Source organism: Calypte anna, chromosome 4A, assembly GCF_003957555.1.
Source record: "Calypte anna isolate BGI_N300 chromosome 4A, bCalAnn1_v1.p, whole genome shotgun sequence".
Lineage (NCBI taxonomy): Eukaryota > Metazoa > Chordata > Aves > Apodiformes > Trochilidae > Calypte > Calypte anna.
The window spans coordinates 26,787,063-26,810,344 of NC_044248.1; the positions used below are offsets into that span (position 1 = coordinate 26,787,063).

General features: G+C 37.2%; 1 protein-coding gene across 4 annotated transcripts; it reads left to right on the forward strand.

The window, feature by feature from the left end:
- The first annotated feature begins 158 nt into the window (after positions 1–158).
- HPGD (15-hydroxyprostaglandin dehydrogenase) lies at positions 159–22,565 on the forward strand. Of its 4 annotated transcripts, XM_030449740.1 has the most exons (7): positions 159–372; positions 540–663; positions 4,738–4,844; positions 12,860–12,956; positions 19,226–19,302; positions 20,609–20,772; positions 21,958–22,565. In XM_030449740.1, exons 1-7 carry the CDS (start codon positions 280–282, stop codon positions 22,094–22,096), a joined length of 801 nt encoding a protein of 266 aa, XP_030305600.1. In that variant the 5' UTR covers positions 159–279; the 3' UTR covers positions 22,097–22,565. The 4 variants fall into 4 exon arrangements, with proteins under 4 accessions (XP_030305600.1, XP_030305602.1, XP_030305604.1 ...); XM_030449742.1 differs by lacking the exon at positions 20,609–20,772 and having other exon boundaries at positions 214–372; positions 21,958–22,063; XM_030449741.1 differs by lacking the exons at positions 159–372; positions 540–663 and adding an exon at positions 1,809–1,899.
- The last annotated feature ends 717 nt before the right edge of the window (positions 22,566–23,282 follow it).

Genomic DNA, 23,282 nt, shown 5'->3' on the forward strand with positions numbered 1-23,282 from the left:
GGCACTGGGTAGAAGGATTCAATCATCTCCTCCACCCCCGCTCCCCCCGCCCCGGGCAGCTCTCGGTCACACGAGCGGAGGGCGAGGGGGAATGAGCAGCAGCAGCAGCGGCAGCGGCAGGAGGAGGAGGGGGAGGGAAGGAGGGAGGGAGGGCAGGAAGGGGGGAGGGAGCGAAGGAGGGAGGGAGCGAAGGAGGGAGGGAGGAAACCGGGCAGGTGACACTGCGCTAGGTTGCTCTGGCTCGGCGGGCGCGGGTCCGGCGGCAGCAGCGCGGAGACCATGCACGTCAATGGCAAGGTGGCCCTGGTCACCGGCGGGGCGCAGGGCATCGGCAGGGCTTTCGTCCAGGCGTTGCTGGGCAAGGGCGCCAAGGTAAGCCCCTCAAGTCTGCCCGCCCCTCGGCCTCCGGCCGGTACCCTCCGGCGCCGGAGGGCGGCAGCCCCCGGACTCGGCTCGGCTCGGCGGGGAGTCCTCTGTCTGTCCGTCTTTCCGCCCCTCAACTTTTCCCTTTCTCCCTCTCTCCCTCCCTCCCCGCCCAGGTAGCTCTGCTGGACCGCAACTCCGAGGCCGGGCAGGAGAGCAAGGCGGCCCTGGACGAGCAATTCGAAGCGCAGAGGACGGTGTTCATCCAGTGCGATGTTACGGATCAGGAGCAACTGAAAGGTAAGGAGGAAAGTGCCAGCACTATGCTCCGGCTGCTGGACGTGCAGCAACCTGACAGAGCCTGGGCTGCTGCACCAATAAGTGTGCAGTTAAGGTTCCTGGGGGCAGCCTGCTCCCAATTGTTCCTGACAGGGCCTCGAAATGGATTTGTTTCTGAACCTGCAGATGGGAAATATCACTATCAGCATGTGTGTATTTCATTGTGTTAGTTGGCACATTGTAAAGAAAAGCCAAAGAAATAATTTCCATTGAGAGCTGTGTGTGGTATTTTTATACGAAAGCCTCTGCAGAAGATACTTGTTATTTTATGAGTAATATATATAAAGTTTAAGTCACAGACTTGCTTTTTATGAGTACAGACTCCAAGCTGCACTCTCTCATCACAGGAGTAATAAATTGTGTTCTTGGTTGCAGTGCTCTTTCTATACAGCACACTTACTTTCAACATGTGCTGCTGTAGCTCTAAGCTGAATTAGCAAAATCCGGCACACTGCTTTCTCACAGTGTTAAACATGGGTTGATAACATTTCAGCCACATTTTGCATATGCAGGGAATGGCAAGGAGTTCCCCTCATGTATGATTTGTATTTATGTTCCCTACTGAGATATCAGAATATTGTATAATGTTGATAAGCTCTTCACAGTATTTCATAACAGACACATCGCTTCATCAAAGTTACCTTATTAAAGAGATGCATTTGTAGGTAGTGATTCAGATTTTGGCATTTTTGTCAGTACCCTCCCCCTAAGGTCATGTGTCAGGCTAGATGTGAACATTCTTAGTTCTGCTTTTATTCATTACACTTCACTGGCTGTTTTCTCAACAGCTGTGATTGAGCATATCCATTCTTCTTTCACAAAACATTGCAACTAGTCCAGAAATCAGCAATACTGTTCACTGTTCCAAGCTAGTGTCATTATGACAAATTTCAAAGATTTACTTTGTCTATCTGCAAGAGAAATGCTGGACATTAAATTTGAGACCTGCTCAGCAAACAAAGTTTTTATCAGTTGGATGATTATTGACTTTTTCTCCACGTGGGAGGAGTAACCTAGGAGCAAGAAAAAGCCTCCTCAGGGTAGGAATAGTATGTCCTGCAGCACAGGTGTTTCCCCCCCCAGTAGTGTTTTCTCTCCCAGGAATCCTCCTCCCTTCAGTGCCGGTCCAGTGGAGAGCAGTGTGCACCAGGAGTGGGAGTGAGCAGCATGGCTCAGTGATGGAGGTTTTGGAACCAAGTAAGAAGAAAAAGAGCAATCAGAGTAGAATTGGCATGTGTTCTTGCAAGGGGTGAGAGCAAAACCAGGCAGCTGCTGCTTATACTCCTCTGATACTGCACTACTACTGCTGCAGGCTTCTTAGGTTAAATTTGCAATCACATCTTACACTCCTTTGCAGTTCCTGAGGTATTTTTTTAGTGGCATTGCTGATTACAGTATTTTTTACTGTTTTATTTTCTGTTTGGGTTTTTTTTGTTTGTTTGGTGGGTTTTTTGTGTGTGTTTTGGGGGGTTTTTCGGGGTTTTTGGTTTGTTTTTTTCTTTCACTTGCAGTTGAAAGCCACCATTTAACAAATTCAGATTAATTTCACTCCTAGTGTTTAGAGTTCTTACGGTATGCATCAAGTCCTGTGTTTGCTTTTTATGTGAAAGGTCATGTGTGTGAATAAAGTTCCTCTTATTTTAAGTTAAGTCCTTTCCATATGAAACAAGTCACAGCACTAGAAATAGTATCTGTAGGTACACAACACTTACGGGTAGGAAATCATCTGCTTACAAGTTACTAATCTTACAAGTTACTAATCTTACAAACCATGGCAAATCCTTTCTCTGGTGGCTCTTCCACATGGTCCCTCACAAAAATCTTTTATCTTGTCTCACTTTTGTCCTACTATAAATTTACTTTTGCTTTCCATGAGTATTCAGGCAGTTACACATAAAACTGGTGTTTGTACTTTCCACCGGTTTTCTTACATCTCCTTTAAAATGGATCCTTCTTTTTGTTTTTCTTCAGTATTTCATGCGATCATCTGCTTTTACTTTTATGATTCCATAAGCACTAACTAATGTGCAATGTAGACACCAAATTAGTCTGCATTCAAAAAGGGAAGAGACCAATTCAATTTACACTGGTGTTTGGGTGATAACTTTAGTAAGAATTTTCAGTAAGGATTATTTTTTTCAGGATAGATAATTAATGAGTTTACTGTTGGCAGGTAAGCTTTTATGGGATATTCTGAATTTGCTAATCATTCTTTATTTTAGCATAGATATGAAAACGGGTGAAAAACCTTTAGCTCTTTTCTCGATGTGCAAACTAGAAAACTCCAATTAGTCAAGACTGTGTGAATTTTATAAACAAATAATTGCCTAAAGTAGTATTATCCATGGTGTTTTTGGAAGGTAAAAGATTCTATTAAGAATGAGATTGATGGAAGATGCTATTTAGAGAAGGCTTAAAGGGGAACTGGAGAGCGTTTCCAAAATCTGGAAGCTAATTGAGGACCCAAATTGTATCTATTCTACTTATTGAATCTAAGTTAAATAATTAGTTCTGCTCCTAATGAAGTCAAAGCTTTTCATTTGCTCATGCTGACACAGCATTGGAAAGATGAGAAGTGATTGAAGAGTTAAACTGAGAAACTGGAGAACAAACAAAACACAAGCCAAAAAGGCAAACAGCCAAAAATAGAAGCTTTAGTAATATTAAAATGTTCTAGTAAAGAATAAGAAAATTTTAAAAATCTGTACAATACAGGCAGTTGAACAAATAAACCCCTTTCCATCAGCTGCACAGCTCTTGTTCTGATGACAAGATGATGACTGTGATGGACTTGCAGTATACAAGCAAAAAAAAGACTATGAAAGTACCAGCCGTCTGATGCAAGACAAAAAATTTGTAAATGCCTGCAACTGCTATAAAGGAGGTAGATGTCTCAATGCTGCTGCTCTGCTCCTGACTGATGCTCATAACAAAAGATTAAATAAAAATCAGAATTAGGATGGTCCTGAGATCACCTTCTAGTGAAGTGGTTTCATTAAGGCCTGTAAAACGTAATTTCAGTATACAGGAAATACTCTAGGTTTTTAGGCTGTCACCAAATGATGTTTTTTAAAACAATACTGGGGAGGTGGTGTCTTGCTTTACACTACTATAAATATTTAGTGATAAGGAACAACATTTGGAGGGAAAACCAAACAAGCTATATGTACATATCAGATAACATCTGTAGCCATGGAAAATCATCCAGGTGACATCTGGAAGTCATCTCATCCAGCTACATTGTCAAAGCAGCTCCAGCCTAGATGACTTTGCTTATCACTATGACATCATCATGTTTCTCACATATTTCATCCTAGTTCAAACACTGTCACCTGACAGAACACCATGTCATTGGGAAAGTTTCCCAGTTCTTTGTTTTGAAATTCTTTGGAAGACAGGTCCCTACTTTAATCTACAGAAGGAAGAATTTGAATTTCAGAATCACATTATGAAAGTAAGCTGGTAAATAAGATCTATAAGAATTTATTCATAAATGGGTAAATTTAAACAAGAATTATCATTAATTATTTGTAGTTGAAAGAATTCTAATATCACTAAGACAAGTGTTCTTAGTGTAAATTCAATCTCAACCAATAAAGTTGTTCTTGAACACATGAAGAATTTATTTTTCTTTTAAAAGTGCCAAATCTTGAGATCAGTAGCTATGTCATACTGCAAATCACACTTAATCAATGCTTATTACAAATCAATGCTTAATTTATAAAATTAGAGTGCTAAACCTGCTATCTAATACAAAATGTATGGCTGCTAAGAACTTTCACTAGCTCCCATTATCAGGCATTATAAAACTGAGTGAAAAGGCAACTGAAGCATCTTAATCCTTTCAGTTTTCTTGAATATGTTTAATATTGGTGAATGGTTAGATAAAGAATTTAACTGTATGTTGTTCATTAGTGGTTAATAAAACTGACGATATTTTGCTAGACTAATAATACATTGGCTTGTATGCATGCATTGCATTTTCTATCTTACTTTCCATATGCTAAGAAATTTCATCCTTGGATCTTACTGTAGGTGCTTTCAAAAAAGTAATTGAACATTTTGGAAGGCTGGATATTGTGGTTAATAATGCTGGAGTGAACAATGAGAAGGACTGGGAAAGCACCATACAAATTAACTTGGTAAGCATTCTCTCCTTTTTCTTGTTCATACTTACTTGACTGCTGGAATACACTTAACAGTCCTTGTACAGATTGTGCCATATGACAGAACACGAATTACAGGATTAGTAAACACAGTTATTGAAACAGTAACTGCATTTGTACAAGACAATAAATGTGTGTGTGGTGGGGCCTTTAAGTTGTCTATCTAAGAGGTGCAGCACTATGTAGAAGCACTCAGGCAATACCTGGCAAAATTCTATAAAATTCAGTGAAATCCCAGGTAGGTGTAACAATTTGCTGCCCAGATCAGTAGACCTGCATAGACAGGAGGCCCAGACTGTCTACATGTAAGTTTTAGAACATTTCTGATACTCGAGAGACTCTGCTGCCCTGCATTAGAGAAGTTGCCATTTTGATACTACAAGAAAACTCACTCAACCAAGAGCTCCACATTTTTTTCACCAATGAAGCAAGCATACAGTCTGAGCTTTTTATATTATCCATTTCACCACTATCACTCATAAAAACACACCACTTGACAGCATGGATTTGCTAAAAACCAGTACATCCAATAAGCCTGTAAAATTTACTTTCAAGCAGGTGATTACCAGTGCTTTGATATCATCTGCTACCTCATCAGGTGGGACCACAAAGAACTGTTTCTCATTAAAATTTTTTTTATTTAGACTACATTGCTACGAAGTCTAAGCTCCAAAGGAAAGACCAGCTTTCTAGGCTAATAAAATTCTGAGCAGTTTGTATTCTGCCTCCTGTGAAGTTCTAATTCAATGGTGATTGAGCAAGTCACCCCTGTGGCCATGCTTACAGAGTACTGTAATCTAGATCTGCAAAGAAGGTAGCAAAAGGAAACCTGGAAGAGTGCAATGTGGTGATTTGTCCAACTAGTTGTTTGAAATTTTTCAATGCAACAAGAAAGCTCAGGAAAAGTAAATTACAGGTTTGGTTTTGTCAAAAGGTTTAAAGACAAAGGTACCTGAATCTTTGAACCTTAATGCCTCCCTGAAAACAAACTAACAAAAAAAGCCACAGGACAAGTAACACAAGCCTTGTATGAGACAAGTTACAGAAAAAATTCAGGGGAAATGTGTGGTTTTGTTGTTTTTTGTTTTTCATAGTTTTTTTTTACAAGTTAGATGTCATAATACTTTTTCTTGTTCTTTCAAATCTATCCAAGATCAAATCAGTTTATTCTGAACTAACACCACAGATTAAAATTTTCACAATAAGACAAATACATTTGTTCAATTTCTTCTACATTTTCTTTGTGTTTTCTTTAAGATTTAACTACATATATTTCTTCCTTCCTCTTGCATTTCTAAGATAGTCTGACATAAAACACCAGGAAATATTATATTGTGAAGCACCAGGAGTGTGACATCATAATTGCCATTCAACAGCAATATCTGTTAGTACAGATCCCTTGAATTCAAAACCATGTCCTAGGTCACTGACTTATCTTTAGTTTCGTGCCTGGTTTAACACAGAATACAAGTTATTGTATGCAGCCAGACAGCTGTCAAATTTGCAAGCACAGGTATTTAGTCATCACCAGAAAAACTGAAGTCCATATGAGAAACGTTTGCCTGTGATTCACCTTTAAATTTAGCTCAAAAAAATGAAGACATTTCTAAGCAGCAAATCTTGAAGATATTTAATGACCAGGTATACATCCTAACTTAGAGTGATGTCCAAACAGTTTTTCAATGTCAAGAGCTTCAAACAAAAGGCATTGAGAACCTCCTTCTGCTTTTCTTTTTGTCTTATTGCAAACGATTGAACTGAAGCAGATCACAGGCAGGTTTGAACCATCTCAAGTATTAGAAAAACTGGCATCCAACTCTTACAGATCAATATTTTTAGCTTAAGCTACTGCCTCTAAGTTTATTTTTCTTTCTCCTCATTTACTTTATAATTTTTATATTAGTTCTCTGTCTAACCCTGAGTCAAGCAGCTATCTTATTTCCATGGGGCATTTCTATGTAGTTACTATAATTTCTATAAAGCAAGATTTCTTTACTTTTTGCTTTTAACTATAACAGTGGAAAAATAACAGCTGCTGCATGTAGTCTATTGTGTTGGTTGGTTCCATTAAATATATTTTTGCTTATTGTCAAGAAAGGAATGAAATGTGCAGGAAATGCATGAATTTAAAATGCCTCTGTTTCTCCAGTGTCAGAAAATTTAAGTATCCTTTGTAATATCCTGAAGAACAAGAAGTTCTATGACCACACATTTTGATACACATTATGCACATATTTTCTTCTTTAAAAAAAAGGGGAAAAAATCCCTCTACATCTCAGTCTTCATCTCAGAGGTATCATTTATGTATTGATACAACAAATATTCCCTGCCTCAGATTAAAGTACAAAGTACAAAAGTAGAGCAGTACAGAGCAAGATAAATCAGAACAAATACATATGGGGTGTGTTCTTTATGGCTAAAACAGTTCACAGAACCGGTTGGCCCTCAGGAATGTTTTTAAAGGAGCATAAGTCAGTACTGCTTAAGAAAGCATAAAGATCGGAAGTGAAGAAGCAGGTTCAAAAAGTGGAACTTAATTTAGAGGAAAAACAGGGAATAAAACACAATTCTTACTTGTAGCGATAACAGTTTCCTGAAAGCAAGAAAAGGCAGCTTGATAAAGATAAGGAGAAAAAGACTGTCAGCTGCTATAGAAGAGATTTCTGTTGCAGTGCTTTCCACCATTTGGCTGTATTTTGTGCTTAACATCCATCTTTTTGTTACTCTATTAATATTCCTATAAATATCTTAAGTATTCCAGCAATGCCCTCTGTTTCTCACCTCAAAACTCCAAAGCTTACAATGTTGACTTGATAGGTATCAGCTGATCAGTGGCAACTTCATCAACTCATGCCCATACAAATGTGGACTCTTGTTAGTATGGCATATAAAAAAAAAATCTTTGCAACCATACAGGAATTCCATTTTAAATTGATATTACCAGAGTAGTTTCAACAGTCCATCCATCATACACACACATACAGAATAGTGCAAGGACACAATCTTACCAAGAGTCCTGCCTCCAGCATGACAATAACAGTGTTTCTGGCATTCAGCTTCGTAAGAACCCTGACGTTTTATAATCTTACTTTTTTCTCTTCAAGAACTTAAAGAAGAGTGCCCACATCTTTATGAGCTGTGAACATATATGTTAGTTAAAACCAATATGGTGTTCTAAGAAGCTTCCCTAATTTTATCTTGTGTTGATGTAGGCTTTCTAGAACAACTGTAATTATGGTAGCCGCTATAATTACAGTATCTTTTCTCTTTACAAATGTACTTAGCATGTTTTATATTAAGACAATCCCCAAATTTACTTGGAAACATACTTCTTCATGCTTATACCAGATGCTTCTGAAAACTTACAAAGATTGCAGTATACAGGTGAATGTAGCAATGCTGGTATCACACATCCTTACATTATAATATTACCTAAATCAAAAGTACGGAAGCACTATATAACATTTTGACTCTTATTTTCTTCTGCCAACAAATTAATAATTTTATAGATATTTTTGATTCCTCAAATATAATTAGACTCACCGGAGGATTTAACAGCAAAGACATAATTATCTTCTGTTTATGTGATGGAAGTGCACATTTTAATACATCATCCAGGCAAAACTTTAAATTGAAGGCTGTACCTTTGGCATTCTGAAAAAAACAGATCCTATTATTTAAATGTTGCCTAAAGGAGCAGAATTCAAACACGTATGTAAAAATTGTCCAGGTGCATTACAGTCTTATCCTTCATTACTTGCCAAAATGTGGCAGTACCAAATGATTCCAACCTTTTACATTTTTCATGGGTTTGCGTAATTTATTTCCATAAATTACAAAGGTAACAAGTTTCTGTGAACTTAGAAAACTCTTTTTCTAAAAATAAGCCCACTTAACTCATGGTTTGCAAAATACGTAAAACTGGTACTACAGAGAAGAGAATGCAAAACTGTATATATGTGTGTGGTTCTACACAGTATAGCTCACGGTGAAATAAAAGTTCCAGCAATGAGCAAGCCTTTTAAAATCAATTCATTTGCTCATCAGTAAGGAACGATTCCTCAAAAAACTTGTTAATGTGTCAGAAGAAACTAGAAGAGTAACCAGGCAAACTTCAGAAGTGATTAATTTTATTTATTTATTTGAGACAAAGACTTCATGATCATCACAAGGCTGTTCTGTTGTGCAAATGATAAAAGGGATCTCATGGAAGTATGCTCCATCCTTCTTCTGCTCCATACACCTTGCTCTCCTTTCCCAGGAGAAATAACAAGGACTGAGCTTTCACCCCCAAATAATTTGCTCAGAACAGATAGCTGGATTCAGCAGCTGGGAATCACCAGCAGGTCCCACAGTCCAGACAGAAGGAAGCACTGTTTCTTAACATTATCAACACAGAAAAACAGAACAAAATAGTGCCATCTGTAGAAGATAAAATGACAGAGGTATCTAGTTTGCAAAGCTTGCATTCTAAGAAAAACAGAAATAAACTAACTGCTGTTCAATGGTTAGTTGCTTATTCTTCAGCATAATTTGATGTCAAAAAGAGGATGAAGTGCCTAGGGAGAGATGTAGCCACCAAAAAGTGACGTGTACCATTTACCTTGAAATTAGTTGCATGAGGATCTACCCTTACACATAAAGTGTATAGAGAAGTCTCTAAATATAATGTTAATATTGCAGTAGGAAAGACACAGCCTTACCTTAATTGCACAGTAAATCAACTATCCTCTTAGCTTACAGTTTTGATGTATATTTACAGTGACCAATGTTAAGGTATAACAAAAGCAAATTTATCTGAACTAAAAACTACTTAAGCCTGGATATTAAAAATGCAATTCTATTCTTATGTCAAGGTTTAACCCGAGCCTACAACTAAGCCCCATACAGCTGCTTGATCACTCTCTCTCCCTGGAATAACAAAGAGAATCAGAAATAAAAAAGTGAGAAAACCCTTGGGCTGAGCTAAAGACAGTTTAGTAGGTAAAGCAAAAGTCATGTGCACAAGCAAAGTAAAACAAGGCATTTGTTCACTACTTCCCACTGGCAGGCAAGTGTTCAGCCATCTCTAGGACAGCTTCATCATTCTTAACAGCTACTTAGGAAGACTGACAGCATCACACCACCACACTTCCTTCTTCTTTCTCCAGCTTTGTATGCTGAGCATGACATCACATGGTATGGGATATCTATTTGGTCATCAGGGGTCAGCTGTCCTGACTGTGTCCCCTCCCAATTTCTTGTGCACCCCCAGCCTACTCACCTGAGGGGGTGGGAAACAGAGAAGGCTTTGGCTCTGTGTGAGCACTGCTTAGCAGTAATGAAAACATCTCTGCACTATCAACACTGTTTTCAGCACAAATCCAAAACACAGCCACATACCAACTGCTATGAAGAACATTAACTCTATCTCAACCAAAACCAGCACAGTCCTTCAGGAATGGGTGTGTAGGTGTGTTTGTGATGGGAAGCAAACCACACAGTAAAAAAACTAAACCACAGTATTTCACCACCACACTTGTACATTTCCAGCAGATGATCAAATCCTACTTCACATTCCTTTCACCTTCCTACCTCTGCCTCTAGGCTTCTTGTTTTCCAGACTTTGAGCTGGAAGTTCAAACTTGAGCTCCTGCAACCTCATTTCATATAGCAAGTAGAGTAACTTACGTAGGAATGCCAAGGGACTTGCACTCTTGCTGCAACCTGTCTGCTTCCTAGAAAATCTACATGAAAAAGTCAGTCCCACCTCCCTGTCCAGCAGAAAAATGCTAAAATTTTCCATAGATATTACTTGTAGCACTTAGTTTCAGACTTCTGAAGTTATTCTTACGTAGTTTATGAAGTACTTTGAAATGTTTCCTCATAGATAGCCATCAATTTACAACATCACAGTATGAAAGTCAAACGATCTTAGGTCAGATTCCAGCTCTGTGCTAACCTGCTTTATGAAACCACAAGTCAATGGCTCTTTCATTTGTTTTCTTTCACTATCCTTAGCACTGAACTAGATTAGCTCAGAAACATACACATAATGTTAGGAATGAGTACTGATTAACAGCTTGTTCTCTCAAAATAATTCATATTGCCTTATCACCTTGATAACAACAGAGAAGTCATCTTCAGCAGTGAAGGAATGCAGATACAGTTTCTCAGCATAAAATATTGCCATGCATAAGGAGACATCAAAACTATCAGACAAGAGGTGGCAATGGAAACCTTATTAAATAAATACAAGAACCTAGGAAGTATTCCTACACTCACCATTATAACTTAATTGGAAAAAATACTAGATTTTCTACTGGCAGTTGAAGAGTAAAACTGCCTTTCTTGGGAACACACTCAGACCTGCAGTGCACCTTGATGTTCTATCTTCATTATATGCTATAGTACAACACTGTATTTTGGGAGGAAAACAGTAGTATCACTAAGATAAGCTTTGTTTTCAACACCTAGGAGGATGATAATTTAGATTATTTTCTGATTTTAATGATACTAGTTTTCAGTAGCCAGGTGCAAAAACAACTAGGTGAGTCCCAGCTTTTGCTGTACTTGCACCTAATTGCAAGTACAGTACTCATAATTAAACTATTATATATTTATATATATTTATAATTAAATTATTATTCTTAAAAGTATACACGGAGAACTTTACAATCTGAAGATAGTTTTATTTTCTTCTACTTTATTGCAAGGCAAATTGCAGACATTTTTCATCTTATCTCAAAACTAGGAAAATGGGCTGCACAAAACACATCATTCTTTGCCTGATTTACTTTCTGTTGTGTATTTTAAGGCATTGTGAAGTAATGGCTTTCTTCTAGAATTCAGATGAAGTACTCTGTTGTCAACAAATAGGAATCCAAAGTAGTATTTCCTTTGATAGGAGTCCTGAGGCTGCAATTTATGCCCTTGTAAAGATGGATTTCACAACAAAGCCAAAAACCAACATGCTATTGTTCTTTGGGAAACAATAGTCCACAGTCTATTTTTCTTTGGAAAACCTCTTTGCCATTCCAGTGTTTGGCACCCAGATATGAGAGCCAGCTTTCTTTCACTGGCTCAGCTGGATCAGCAGGGAAGTGGCACTTCTAGGCACACATTGTATGACTTTCCTACTACAATCAGTAGTGCTGATTGAGCCAGTGCTGCTCTTCCTTGGAGAACTATGGAGAGGATTTTCTTCCTGGAGAGAAGGTAATTCTGGCAAGAGAATGGGATATCTATCACACAACACCTTTTATCTGAAGTGATGTCTGCTGACTGTGCAGGCAGATTGGTTCTTCTCACCCTGTACGTTTGGTTCAGAGTTTATCTCCAGTACAAATTCTTTGTGTTACCAGCCCAAGTGTCAGATATTGCCTCGACACCTGACATGAGCCACATTTGATGAAAAATATTTTGCAAGGATGCCAACAGGTATAAGGAAAATATCTGAATTAAAGCATGCATTAATTTTGAAGGCAGCATCTCACAATAACAACGTAAGGCAAAGGCTTCCCCAGCCACTTGAAAAATGAAAAAGAGAAAAAGGCACAGTAGAGTGATTTTTATAGGAGAGTTAAGCTACCCACTTTTTCCTTGTCTTATAATTGTGGTTTGGCCAAAGACACATCTAGCAATTCTTCTTGATAAAAATGCCAGGAATTGGATCAGTTCATCCACCACAGAAATCCTCAGATAAAGCATGTTTTTAATCTATAAATGATTTACTTATTCTGGATTATTTAATTCATTTTACTGTTATTATTGATATACTAGTGAGAAAAATAAGTAAGCTGCTATTATGTCTATACATTGCAGTTGTGCTTCTGAAGTCACTGAGTTGCATGACTGTGTAATATCTACTCTGTTTATAAACTTCCAAGTATTAATAAAATCACTAGTAAAGAAATACAGGTTCTAGGTATCATGATAAAAGCAAGGTTCAGTTTTTAGGAGCACAAAAAAGAAACATATTTCAAATATAATTATCCATTTCTCCATATCAGACATCTGTTATTAGAGGAACATACCTTGGCCTGGAATACATGAGAAAAGGAAATGGAGGTGATGGAGGAGTAATCATTAATATCTCATCTTTGGCAGGTAAGAATATATTTTATGAACACTTTCTGTCCATTGGTTTGTCCCTTAAATAAATTAATCATACTGATCTGGCACACTTCTTCTTTCTTATGGCTCTTTCCTATTTATTCCCATTTTGACCTGTTTATTATCATAACAAGCAAAGTAATACCAAATTACCACAACTTTCATTTGCTTCTTTTAAACTCAGTTCAATGAAAAAATCAGTAATTTTCCTAATTTACCAGCCTCATATTTCATAATCTTGATGTAAATAGCTTTTTACAGTTATCACTACTGCCACACATTGAGCAAAACCTAGCTAGCCTCAATTCATTCTGCTTGTTCAACACTATTTGATAATGCTGCTGAATTGAAACATTGACACCAGGCTGTACGAAACAAAGTCAAATGTATAGACCTAATTTTAATTCCAGGTAACAGATTATTGTTTGTATTACGGAGTATTTATTGGCCATCAAATATGGAAGACCAGATATTTTTTTTTTCCACAAAATGAGCAAACAGTAGTAGGTGCTCCATTCAAATCCATTGTAGCAGAGCTGCAGGAATGCTTAAGATCAGGCTGCTTTATGAAGACTGTCACACTCCTGCCCATGCTCCAACTCCCCTCACATGTGAGTAGTCTCCGCATTTAAGGCAGCACTTGCAATGCTGCCTAATGCATTGCCAACTCATACCAGTAGGTTTATCTCCATTGATTCAACGCGACATTATAATGGGACCAAATTAGTCTGGAGGAAACTGCTATTGCAGTACAAGAGTTCATCAACACAAGTAAAAGATTAAACATTTTCGCAGAAGTGCTGATGCCCATGCAGTGCTTAAGAAAGGGCAGAGGTAGCAAGAAGTTTGATTCCATTTTTAACTAGACTCAAATGAAGACAAAATTATTTTGACTTTAAGACTTAAGAGCTTAGCTTTTCTCAGTTTGGTAAGAGCTTGTAAGTGCCATTTTAATTATTTGATTGAAAATTTCATTTATTTACTTTCTCAATATCAACATTGCGCCATAATGATTGCAGGAACCCGTCAACAGCAAAGCGTTCTTTGATCTGTTTGCTTTTACACAGCTTGTATGTAGCAATTGCTTCCAAGGCCCTTCAGGGAAAACACATTTGGAAAGCTGACATACACTTATTATTTATTTATTTACTATTATGTATGCTTTATGACTCTCCTTTCTGGTCTGGAAATCTAAGTATTGCAGTTTATTCCACATGTGAAAGGCAAACTGTCACTGGCTAGTTTAGCATTCCCTTGTAGTGTTTTCTTTTCTATGAGGAAGCTTCTGTTGATCATTAAACCTTTGAGTGGTTTTCATCCCTCCTGTTCAAGTTTTAAGATTTTATGAGATACGCTCTGCAGACAGCAAATCATCTTGTGTCTTGCTCGGCAGCAAGAAGAGTTACATTTAGTGCTTACGTAACATTCAATAATACTTGCTTTAAGCACTAATTAGTTTCCAAGCTCTTCACCATGGGAATTTTGCCAATGATTCGAGCTAGGGACAGAATCAAGTTTTACTCTTTTATATTTCCAAACACCCACAGAACTACTTAAAGACTTCCTATGAAGTGGATGCTTAAAGTGTTCATTCAGTTGGATGAAAGCCAGACCGTCCCTCCCTCTTTCCAGTATTGAATCTTCCTTGTGTCTCCAGAAGACTGGAATAAATACAGAGAGAGAAATATGTAAGGACATGCAGCAAGCACCCAGCTCCTAACCCACTGCATCTCAAAGCTATAAAACTTCCTTAATTTTATGGGATTTGTGTATTCATTGCAAGAGGAAGTAATGCCACTAAACAATTGAGATAATAGGAAATGTATTTTGCTGCCAACTTGCCCCCATAAAAGATAATGCCAATGTCTGCAGGTTTTTGCAATGTCATAAACTTAATTTCAAATTTAAAGAGTAAAATGTTGTAAATTTTCTACTCTAGGAAGCTCCATACATTAATTTTAATTTTGTTTAACAGAATAGTCACATGAAACAGAAAAAGTATACAAAACTAAATTTAACTCCTGAGACTGAACATTGCCTATTACCTTTTGGTGGCTGGTACCTATACACTCTTATTAAGGAAAGGGAGAAAGGGAATGACTTTGCTTGCATAGACTTTTGTTCTAAAAGCCTTCATATAGTCAAGAAATTGTTACATAAAACTGAATTTGTATCTGTCTGGATTCTAGCAGATTAAAAAAAAATCAAAAGTATTAATCTTAAAAATTGTAGTGTATTTGTAGTTTACACTACAATCTGTAGTGTATCTGGATGCCTTTCTGTTGTACAGCCATATTAATGCTTTAATTATACTCAGCTTCAAACTGAGCTCTGGCTTCCCAAGTAGCCAGCTTGTCCCCTTCCTACAGAAAGCTTCAGCCAAATGAGGTATTTTAAGTATCACTCAGAGTAAACAGGCCTCTATGTGATCTTTTCCCATAGATAGTACAAGAACAAAATTAAGCATATGGTTAACATCTCTAAGAGAAGGCAAAACATTATCACAGTGATAAAGTGGAGCAAACGTGTAAATGGCTGTACAAATGGAACCTGCTGTTCAGCAGCAGAAAAGAACTTCTGTTCCCTCCCCTTTGTAAAAAGGAGGATGCTGAGCAGAATCCGCAGGAATGAAGTAAGAAAATTCAGAAACTATTGCTTTGAGACTTCAGTTCACTGTTAAAAAATTTCTTAGAAATGGTATGGCCTAAAACTTTTGCCAGGATTTCTGTGTCTCCGTTGTTTTGACACAGACCACAGCAGTATGACTGACATAATGAAGGTGACCTTGGACCTCCTCTCTATCCTTAAGAATGAGAGAACCAATTCTCTCGTCACTCTGTAGGACCATCACTCCCCTAGCTTGTTTTCCTAGTTACATATCAACTTCTTCAAAAGAGGCTTTGGCCTTCAAAGAACACTGTAACCATATTCCATACTGTTTATCCAGATTTTTGCCTAAGGGCAACAAGCAAGATTCCTGTGATATGCTTTGGAAAGACATTTAATTCAAATAAATATGTCTAAATCTTGTGATGTCATTTATTTGTTAATATTCTATCTGTTGCAGTAGGCTTTCACAAGTATATTTTATTAAAAAAACTATTATAGAAAAGAAAGCAAATTACTTTGGCAATATTTTCCAAGCTATAGAGAAGTGGAAAGCAAACTTTTGGTTTGCTTTTAAATTCATTCCACTAACTTGCATCCCAGTGTTTTCACGTGTTTTTTTCATAAAGAATGAAAATTTAGAGGTTTAGGATGCCTCCCACTACTGTGATTGTCACATTAGAGAGAGAAGATGTAATGGAATAGTTAAAACTTTTAAAAGTACTAAAGTATAACTGGGAATAAGCACTTGTAATCATAGTGTAGAAATGGTGCTTTCTGATCAAAGCCTTAGTGAGATCAATGGCCATGTTAGAAAACAGACTTTGCACCTTGTAGTCTCTGTGCCACAATTGTCCAAACATGAAGTATGCTATTCCCTGAAACTTGAAGAGAGTATCAAACAGAAATTATATTTGTCTCAAGCTCCTTAAAAGTGCACCCACGGAGCAAATAGGGGGCAGAAAGGTCATGTAAAAGCTGGGGATTAATGCTAATTCTCATATTCAAAGCCTTTCACTGGACTGAAGGGGAAAACTGGATTCAATAAAGTTTTGTGATAAAATTAATGCTTACTGATGCAGCTCCATCTCCTGTATTAATTTTGTAAGATGTGGATATTGAGGCTGTTACCCATGGTAAGCAAGCAGTTGTAATGAGAGCTCTGACACCAGGTCTCAAATGGTACCAGTGGTCTTGACACAACAAGAGGACCAGCATATAACGAAGGGTAACAGCTATCCCTGCCAGCCTGCCAGGAACTGAGAAAACCCAAAAAGAACACTGTTAACATTGGCATTCAGGTTTACTTGAATTGGTTTTGGTAAGCCAAAGGGGTACCTTCAGTCTTCATGAAATCATTTGCAATTCACCAAACAGTTCTCAATGAAGATCATTCGAGGGGAGATGGAAGTTTCTTGTCCTCTTTCATGTAGCAGCTCAATGATGCAGCAACATCCAGAGAGAGGAAAAATCTAGGCATAATTGCCTCTCTTTGCTGAGAGACACTGAAAACAACATGCATCACCTTCCAGGGCTACACTGCACCAACATCCTCCATTTTAACACCCTCCCCTTCATCTCTCCCTTATTTTGTGCACAATGTTCTCCAGTCTGCTTCACTGCCATTTCGCTTTACAAAAGATAAACAGATAAATACAAGCTTAAGAGAACGACCAGCCACTATTTTAAGTTCTTATTTTCCCATCACTGAACAGTGTGAATAACAGTTTTGCTTTCACTGGATCACCAAGGTAGCACTAAAACAAAGGTAAACCTTCAAAGCTGTCAGGGTTGTAATCAGAGCTTTGTGCTGCTTCACAGCATTTTTCCTTCAGACAAAATGGATTCCAGAGCAAAGAGCCCATGTGAGTCTCAGACATACATAATTTTTCTGCCAAATACATATGTAAAGCTGGGTAGCAGGTTCCACACCTCCACTGAGATAAGTGTTACTCTTTCTTGATTGCATCACTTAAATGTACACAAATAAAGAGAATGCCATTCAAAGAATGCAAAGAAATGTATCTGGACTATTATCTGGGATGACTTCTATTAGAAGCAAACTTTCAGACTTCATAAGTACTATCCCATTTTACAATACCACAGCCAGGAATACAGACAAATTTCACCCTCCAACTTCAGGATGGGCTTTAGTTTGCTATTTATAAGAACCTAGCTTGCAGGTGGAACTGAAGCATCAATGTGGACCAGTTCAGCTGTCATTGTATAGTGGAAATTATTGGCATAATGGGCAGAAATGTATAGACACACATGATCTATCAACATTTCTTGACAAGCTTTTTGCCATCAGGTTTATTCCTACTGGAATTAAGTTTTTAATTTTCCTCCAAAACTTCTGTTCTCTCTTCTTTCTCTACCGTAATGATCTTATGCTCTCCCACTCCCATACTCACCTTAAAGGTTCACAATGCTAGTAGACATTTTTCATTTTGTTTCTTCTCTTCCTTGCAGAAGATATTAATGACATTACCCAGGATTGTTACCTCTTTTCTTTTCCCTTATAAAAATCATCATCCTGGCTTTTCATTCCAGAACAGGGCCCACCGCAGGAGGTACCATACAATGAAATCCTTTTCAACCAATCTACTTCAATCTAGAAAATGCTTCAAAAAGATTTCCTATCCACATTTCTGCTTTCACTGTTTTCTGCTTACTATCTGAAGTCTTCATCTTACAAATCCATTCACAGTGTTTACTCACGTATCTCTATACTCTCTCTGCACTGTTTGGAATTCACTTCTTAGTGCTTCTACCATTTATCCATTGCAGAATGGCTTCCCTATTTAATTTAAATATCTTTTAAAAAACTATCACCTATGAAATACTGCTAGAGTAGCATTGTAAGTAAAATAAGTTTTTCAGTGCCTCAGATGGGGCATCAAGTCTGAATGACTGCTTGTAGATGTTCCTTTAAGCAAAAACACTATGCAAAGGAGAATGTATTTGCTATAGTACTAACCACAGTGTCAAATTAAGCAGTGACAATTACTGGCCAGGCAGATGCAGTGGCTGACAGTGCTTTGGGCATCAGTGCAACGCATTCATTCTTAGGACTAGGGGAAAGGTTTTATCTGAAGCTGAGCTTTGTTACTATTCACAGAAGCAACATAGAGAGGGGATTTCAGTCAGACATTATGTTTTGATACATTATCTTTGTAATATTAGATCAGTTACAGTAGTCAGAATGGATTTCACTGTTTCCCCTACCTTTTCCCACCCTTCCTCCCTGAAATCACTCTGACTGCAGTTGTGCAGTTTACATCTCAGCAGTTAGGGTATCTGCAATCCAAGTTTATCTAAAATATTTTGCATACCTTATATACTTTACAGATTCACAGTTGGTGGTCAAAAATTTCACCCTTGAGAATTTTCTTCCAGATCCTGTCCTTCATTTTAAATCATACTTCACAGATACAATTTTTCTTCTTAAAAGTTTTACTTTTTCATTACTCTTCTTCGGTTTTATCAATCTCATATCTTTTTCACACATACTTCAAATTAAAAAATGTAATTTACAAATTTTTACTCATCTATTTTGTTGAATCTCTATAAATCCATAATTTTTTTTACATCATAGCTATATATGTAAGCAGATGTAGCTTACAACTTTATCCACCTACCTTTTTATTTTAAAGGACTCATGCCTGCTGCATTCCAGCCTGTGTACTGTGCCACAAAGCATGGTGTAATTGGATTCACACGATCAATAGCAGTAAGTATGTGTTCTTGAAAACAGTATCAGCAGCTCCTTGAGAACATGCTAAGTTTCTCATGTTCCCTCTCTATTGTAACACAACTGGAACTTACTCAGTTGAGGAAAGCAAAGTGTCTGAATCAGTGGAGGAAAGAAATGTCACAAAGGGAATCCGAAGATAGAATAAGTAAGGCATGTGTCTTTTTGTGACCGATTTGGGTTTTGGGGAGCATGGAAGAAAGATGTTGCAAAATAAGTTTAGGACAGTGGGAGAAGTCCCAAAGTCATATTCTTACCAAGCTTTAAAAAGATTTTTCATAACTCCATCCCAGTCATTTAACATTTTCACCAATGCCAAGGAGAAGGAGAATAAACATAGAGTATCACTCTATTTACCAGGAAAGGTAGTACAGCCTAATCAGGACTTCAGTTTCTCTTCTTCTGATACAAAAGGGCAGACTACCACATCATGAAAAGGATATGTGATTTATATAATACCAGAAATTATTCCTGTTAAATATTAAAATAAATATGTCAGTGTTGAACAATTATGGTTATTCTTGGATGTATCACGTAGAGTTCCTAAGCTGTGTGCCATCATTAAGATGTCCATCCTGCATTCAACATACACAGGGCTGCTCAGCAGGTTTTTTTGCTACATGCATGCATTGGTAGCTCCACAACTGAAGGGCCCTGCTGTTCCCAGAACAATCTGTGCTGCTCACTTGCATCATGTCCTTGAACTGCTTCCTGAGAAACTCCTGCCTCTTTCCTGAAGTTCACTGGGACTTTCTCAGTGGAGCAGCTGGAAAGGTTTAGCATTACAGTTCCAGGAGCAGAGACCAAATTCTGTTGATGTGAGGGAGAAAAATACAGTCTTAGAGTTAAAACCTGATTTTATTTGAGAAAGTTTCTTTTTATAAGAACGATCTTATAAGACTGGAAGCATAGATTTAGGGAAGATTTTTTTACTAAGTTTTGCTTATGAGAGTTATGTCATCACCCTGGAATACTGTCAATGGCATGCCACATGCACTAATAAAAAAAAATAGAAAAAAACAGCTGCATGGAAAGAAGAGTGTTGATTTCTTCTAGAATTGTTCTCCCAGCAAAACAGATGTTTTTTTCTAGTAATCTAGTACAAGTACTAAAAAAAATGTGCTTCAAACTTAGTTGTTGAAAAAAAACAATCAGCAGTAAAAAAATATTTGCTCACTAGGCAATGCTGCAAAGTACTTAGTGACAAATCTCATTCTTTGAGAAATTACTTACACAGTACTGTTTTAAAATGATGCTGACCAATGCCTAACTCTCTCTTTTCTAGTTAGCTGCTAATATGGAAAACTATGGAGTGAGACTCAACACAATTTGTCCAGGATTTGTCAACACACCAATTCTTCAGTCAATAGATAAAGAAGAGAATATGGGACAATATTATTCATATAAGGATGAGATAAAAAATATGATGCAGTTCTATGGTGTGATGGAGTAAGTACAGTCAGACAATGTGGGTTTTTTCCAGTTTGTTAAAGAACAACACACACAATAGTACTCTCAGCAAAAATAAAAGATAAATGCTGCCTCAGATAAAAGTCTATCAAATGTTATCATAATGTACAAGAAATAAATGTCAGATATCTGAGGTTATTTTAAGAGTATCACCCACCTAGTGGCATTTCTCTTTATGCATTCCCACTTCCCAGTGAAGTGTAATTAATATTCCCAAGTTAAAGATGGTGTACTCATTTTTAATAATCATTTATTAGTAATCAGTAATTAAATATTAAATATTTAGTTAAATTGGAAAAATAAATAATGAAACTAGGTGTTAAGTAATGAAATATTAGTAGTTAAATATTAATAACTAACTTTTTATGTTCTTCCATAAATTTGTTTAACCACTTGTGAGGTACAGGGGATATCACTTGTATTGAATTCCCACAAAATTTGCAAGTGAAGCAAGATAAACACCAGACCAAGACCCCACAGAACTGTTCTGAGTTCATAAGAACCCAGGAGCAATGACCTGGATCAGACCAAAGCTACCGAGCCTGTTACAGGATTGCCAACAAAGGCCAAAAGCAGACTCCCAGAAAGAGTCTGAGAACAAGACAAGCATGAAGCAATATTTTTTTAACACTTCCTCTGTTTCTGTCAGTTAGCTGCTCCGATGCTCTGAGCAAATGAAGTTTTGTGACTGTGTTGTTTTGCCCAAACTTTAATTTCTAAAATATATTGCACCTCACAGCAAACGCCATGGGACAAAATTCTCCTTACACAAATTTGCATGCCAGTCCTGCTACAGAAAGGGGATAAACCAACAGCAAAGATCTGCAGATGACTGTGTGAGGGTTGGTTTTGTCCATTGTCCTAACAAAGAAAACTTGGATAGGAAGCTCAGTTGCAGCAGGATGTCCACAAGGATTGAGCAGTAATGAGAGTGAGCAAATGGGGATTTGTAAAATTGCTGCTTTATCCTATATGTCCAGATTGAGGAGATGGAATTTCTTTTCTGAAAAACTCACATCACCTCTGCTTTTCTTGAAATTAGGTTTGTTCAAATACCAGACCGTATAGTTTGCAAAATATATAGCTTTACATTGAGTTTCTTCACTTGCTCTTTTCACATGTTCTATTACATAGTTATTCTAAACTTCTTTTTTTTTTTTTTAGCCCATCAATAATTGCTGAGGGACTGATAACAATAATTGAAGATGATTCTCTAAATGGAGAAGTTATGAAGATTACAGCATCCCAAGGGATTCACTTTCAACAGTACAGCCAAACGCCTTTTACATCATCAAAGAGATAAATAATGGTTCCATGTTAGTTATTTTGGCTTTACTTAAATACAAACAAAGTTGAAAACAGTAATTTTTGGAGAAAAAGGTTGGTGTTTTATCTAGAGCAGTAACAGTGTTCAAACATTTGTATCCTAATAACAAAGAGATGGACTGGAAAATCTGCTGTGAGAAGAAGTTACAATCCCATTTTGATTCTACAAGGACAATAGTATTTATTCAGTGGAATAAACATACTGTTCTGAAGATTTTTTATTATGTAGTAATAGAGGCCAGTTTTTTCTTTGTGTTAGTTCTGATCTACATACTTCAAGTATATTTTTGTGGCCCTGAGTTACTTCATATAATTCTCTTAACTGTCATGGGTGTCTACTTATTTACATATTGAATTCTTCAGACCAGGAATTCAGTTCAGGAGTCTGGAACACAAAGGTGCCCATAAGGAGTCAAGAATTTACTTTTCTCTTTGGAAATGTAAAAGAAAACGAGAAAAAATTCTCTTTCTTCATTATCTATGCTACTGAATATGCTGCATATGACACAAGAAAATACAGGTTTTTGTCTTCTTGGATTTTTGCTATTTATAAAATAGTTTAAAAATATTTTTGTTTTCTAGGTATATATGTATGAATTTTCTTTATGTACATTCACGGATGAATGCTTTGGCATTGATTTAAATGTCTACTTACTAAATCTCATTTTCTAAACATTTAAATCTCATTTCTTTCCTTGATTGATTAAAACCTCAATTAAATTCTGAACAATCAGGATTTTTTGTATTTTTTACATGTCCATTTTGGTATCATGATATATTTTCTTAGCTGGAGCATGTTGTATTGTGGCAATAATAATAAAAAGATGATTTTCCTACCTCCTGCACATCACTGGACCTTTTGAATTCAAATAAACCTCCAGCTACATCTGTAAAACAAACCTTGGTATTCCCTAGGTTACATGCCTGACCAAAATAAACTTTATTGTTTTCATAGAATCACAGAACTGTCAGAGTTGGAAGGGACCTCTAGAGATCATCTAGTCCCACTCTCCCACTAAAGCAGAATCACCTAGAGCACAGGACTGTATCCCAGTGGGTTTTGAGTACCTCCAGAGAAGGGGACTCCACAACCTCCCTGGGCAGCCAGCCTGTTCCAGTGCCTTGTCAACCTCATAGTAAAGAAGTTTTTTCTTATATTTAAA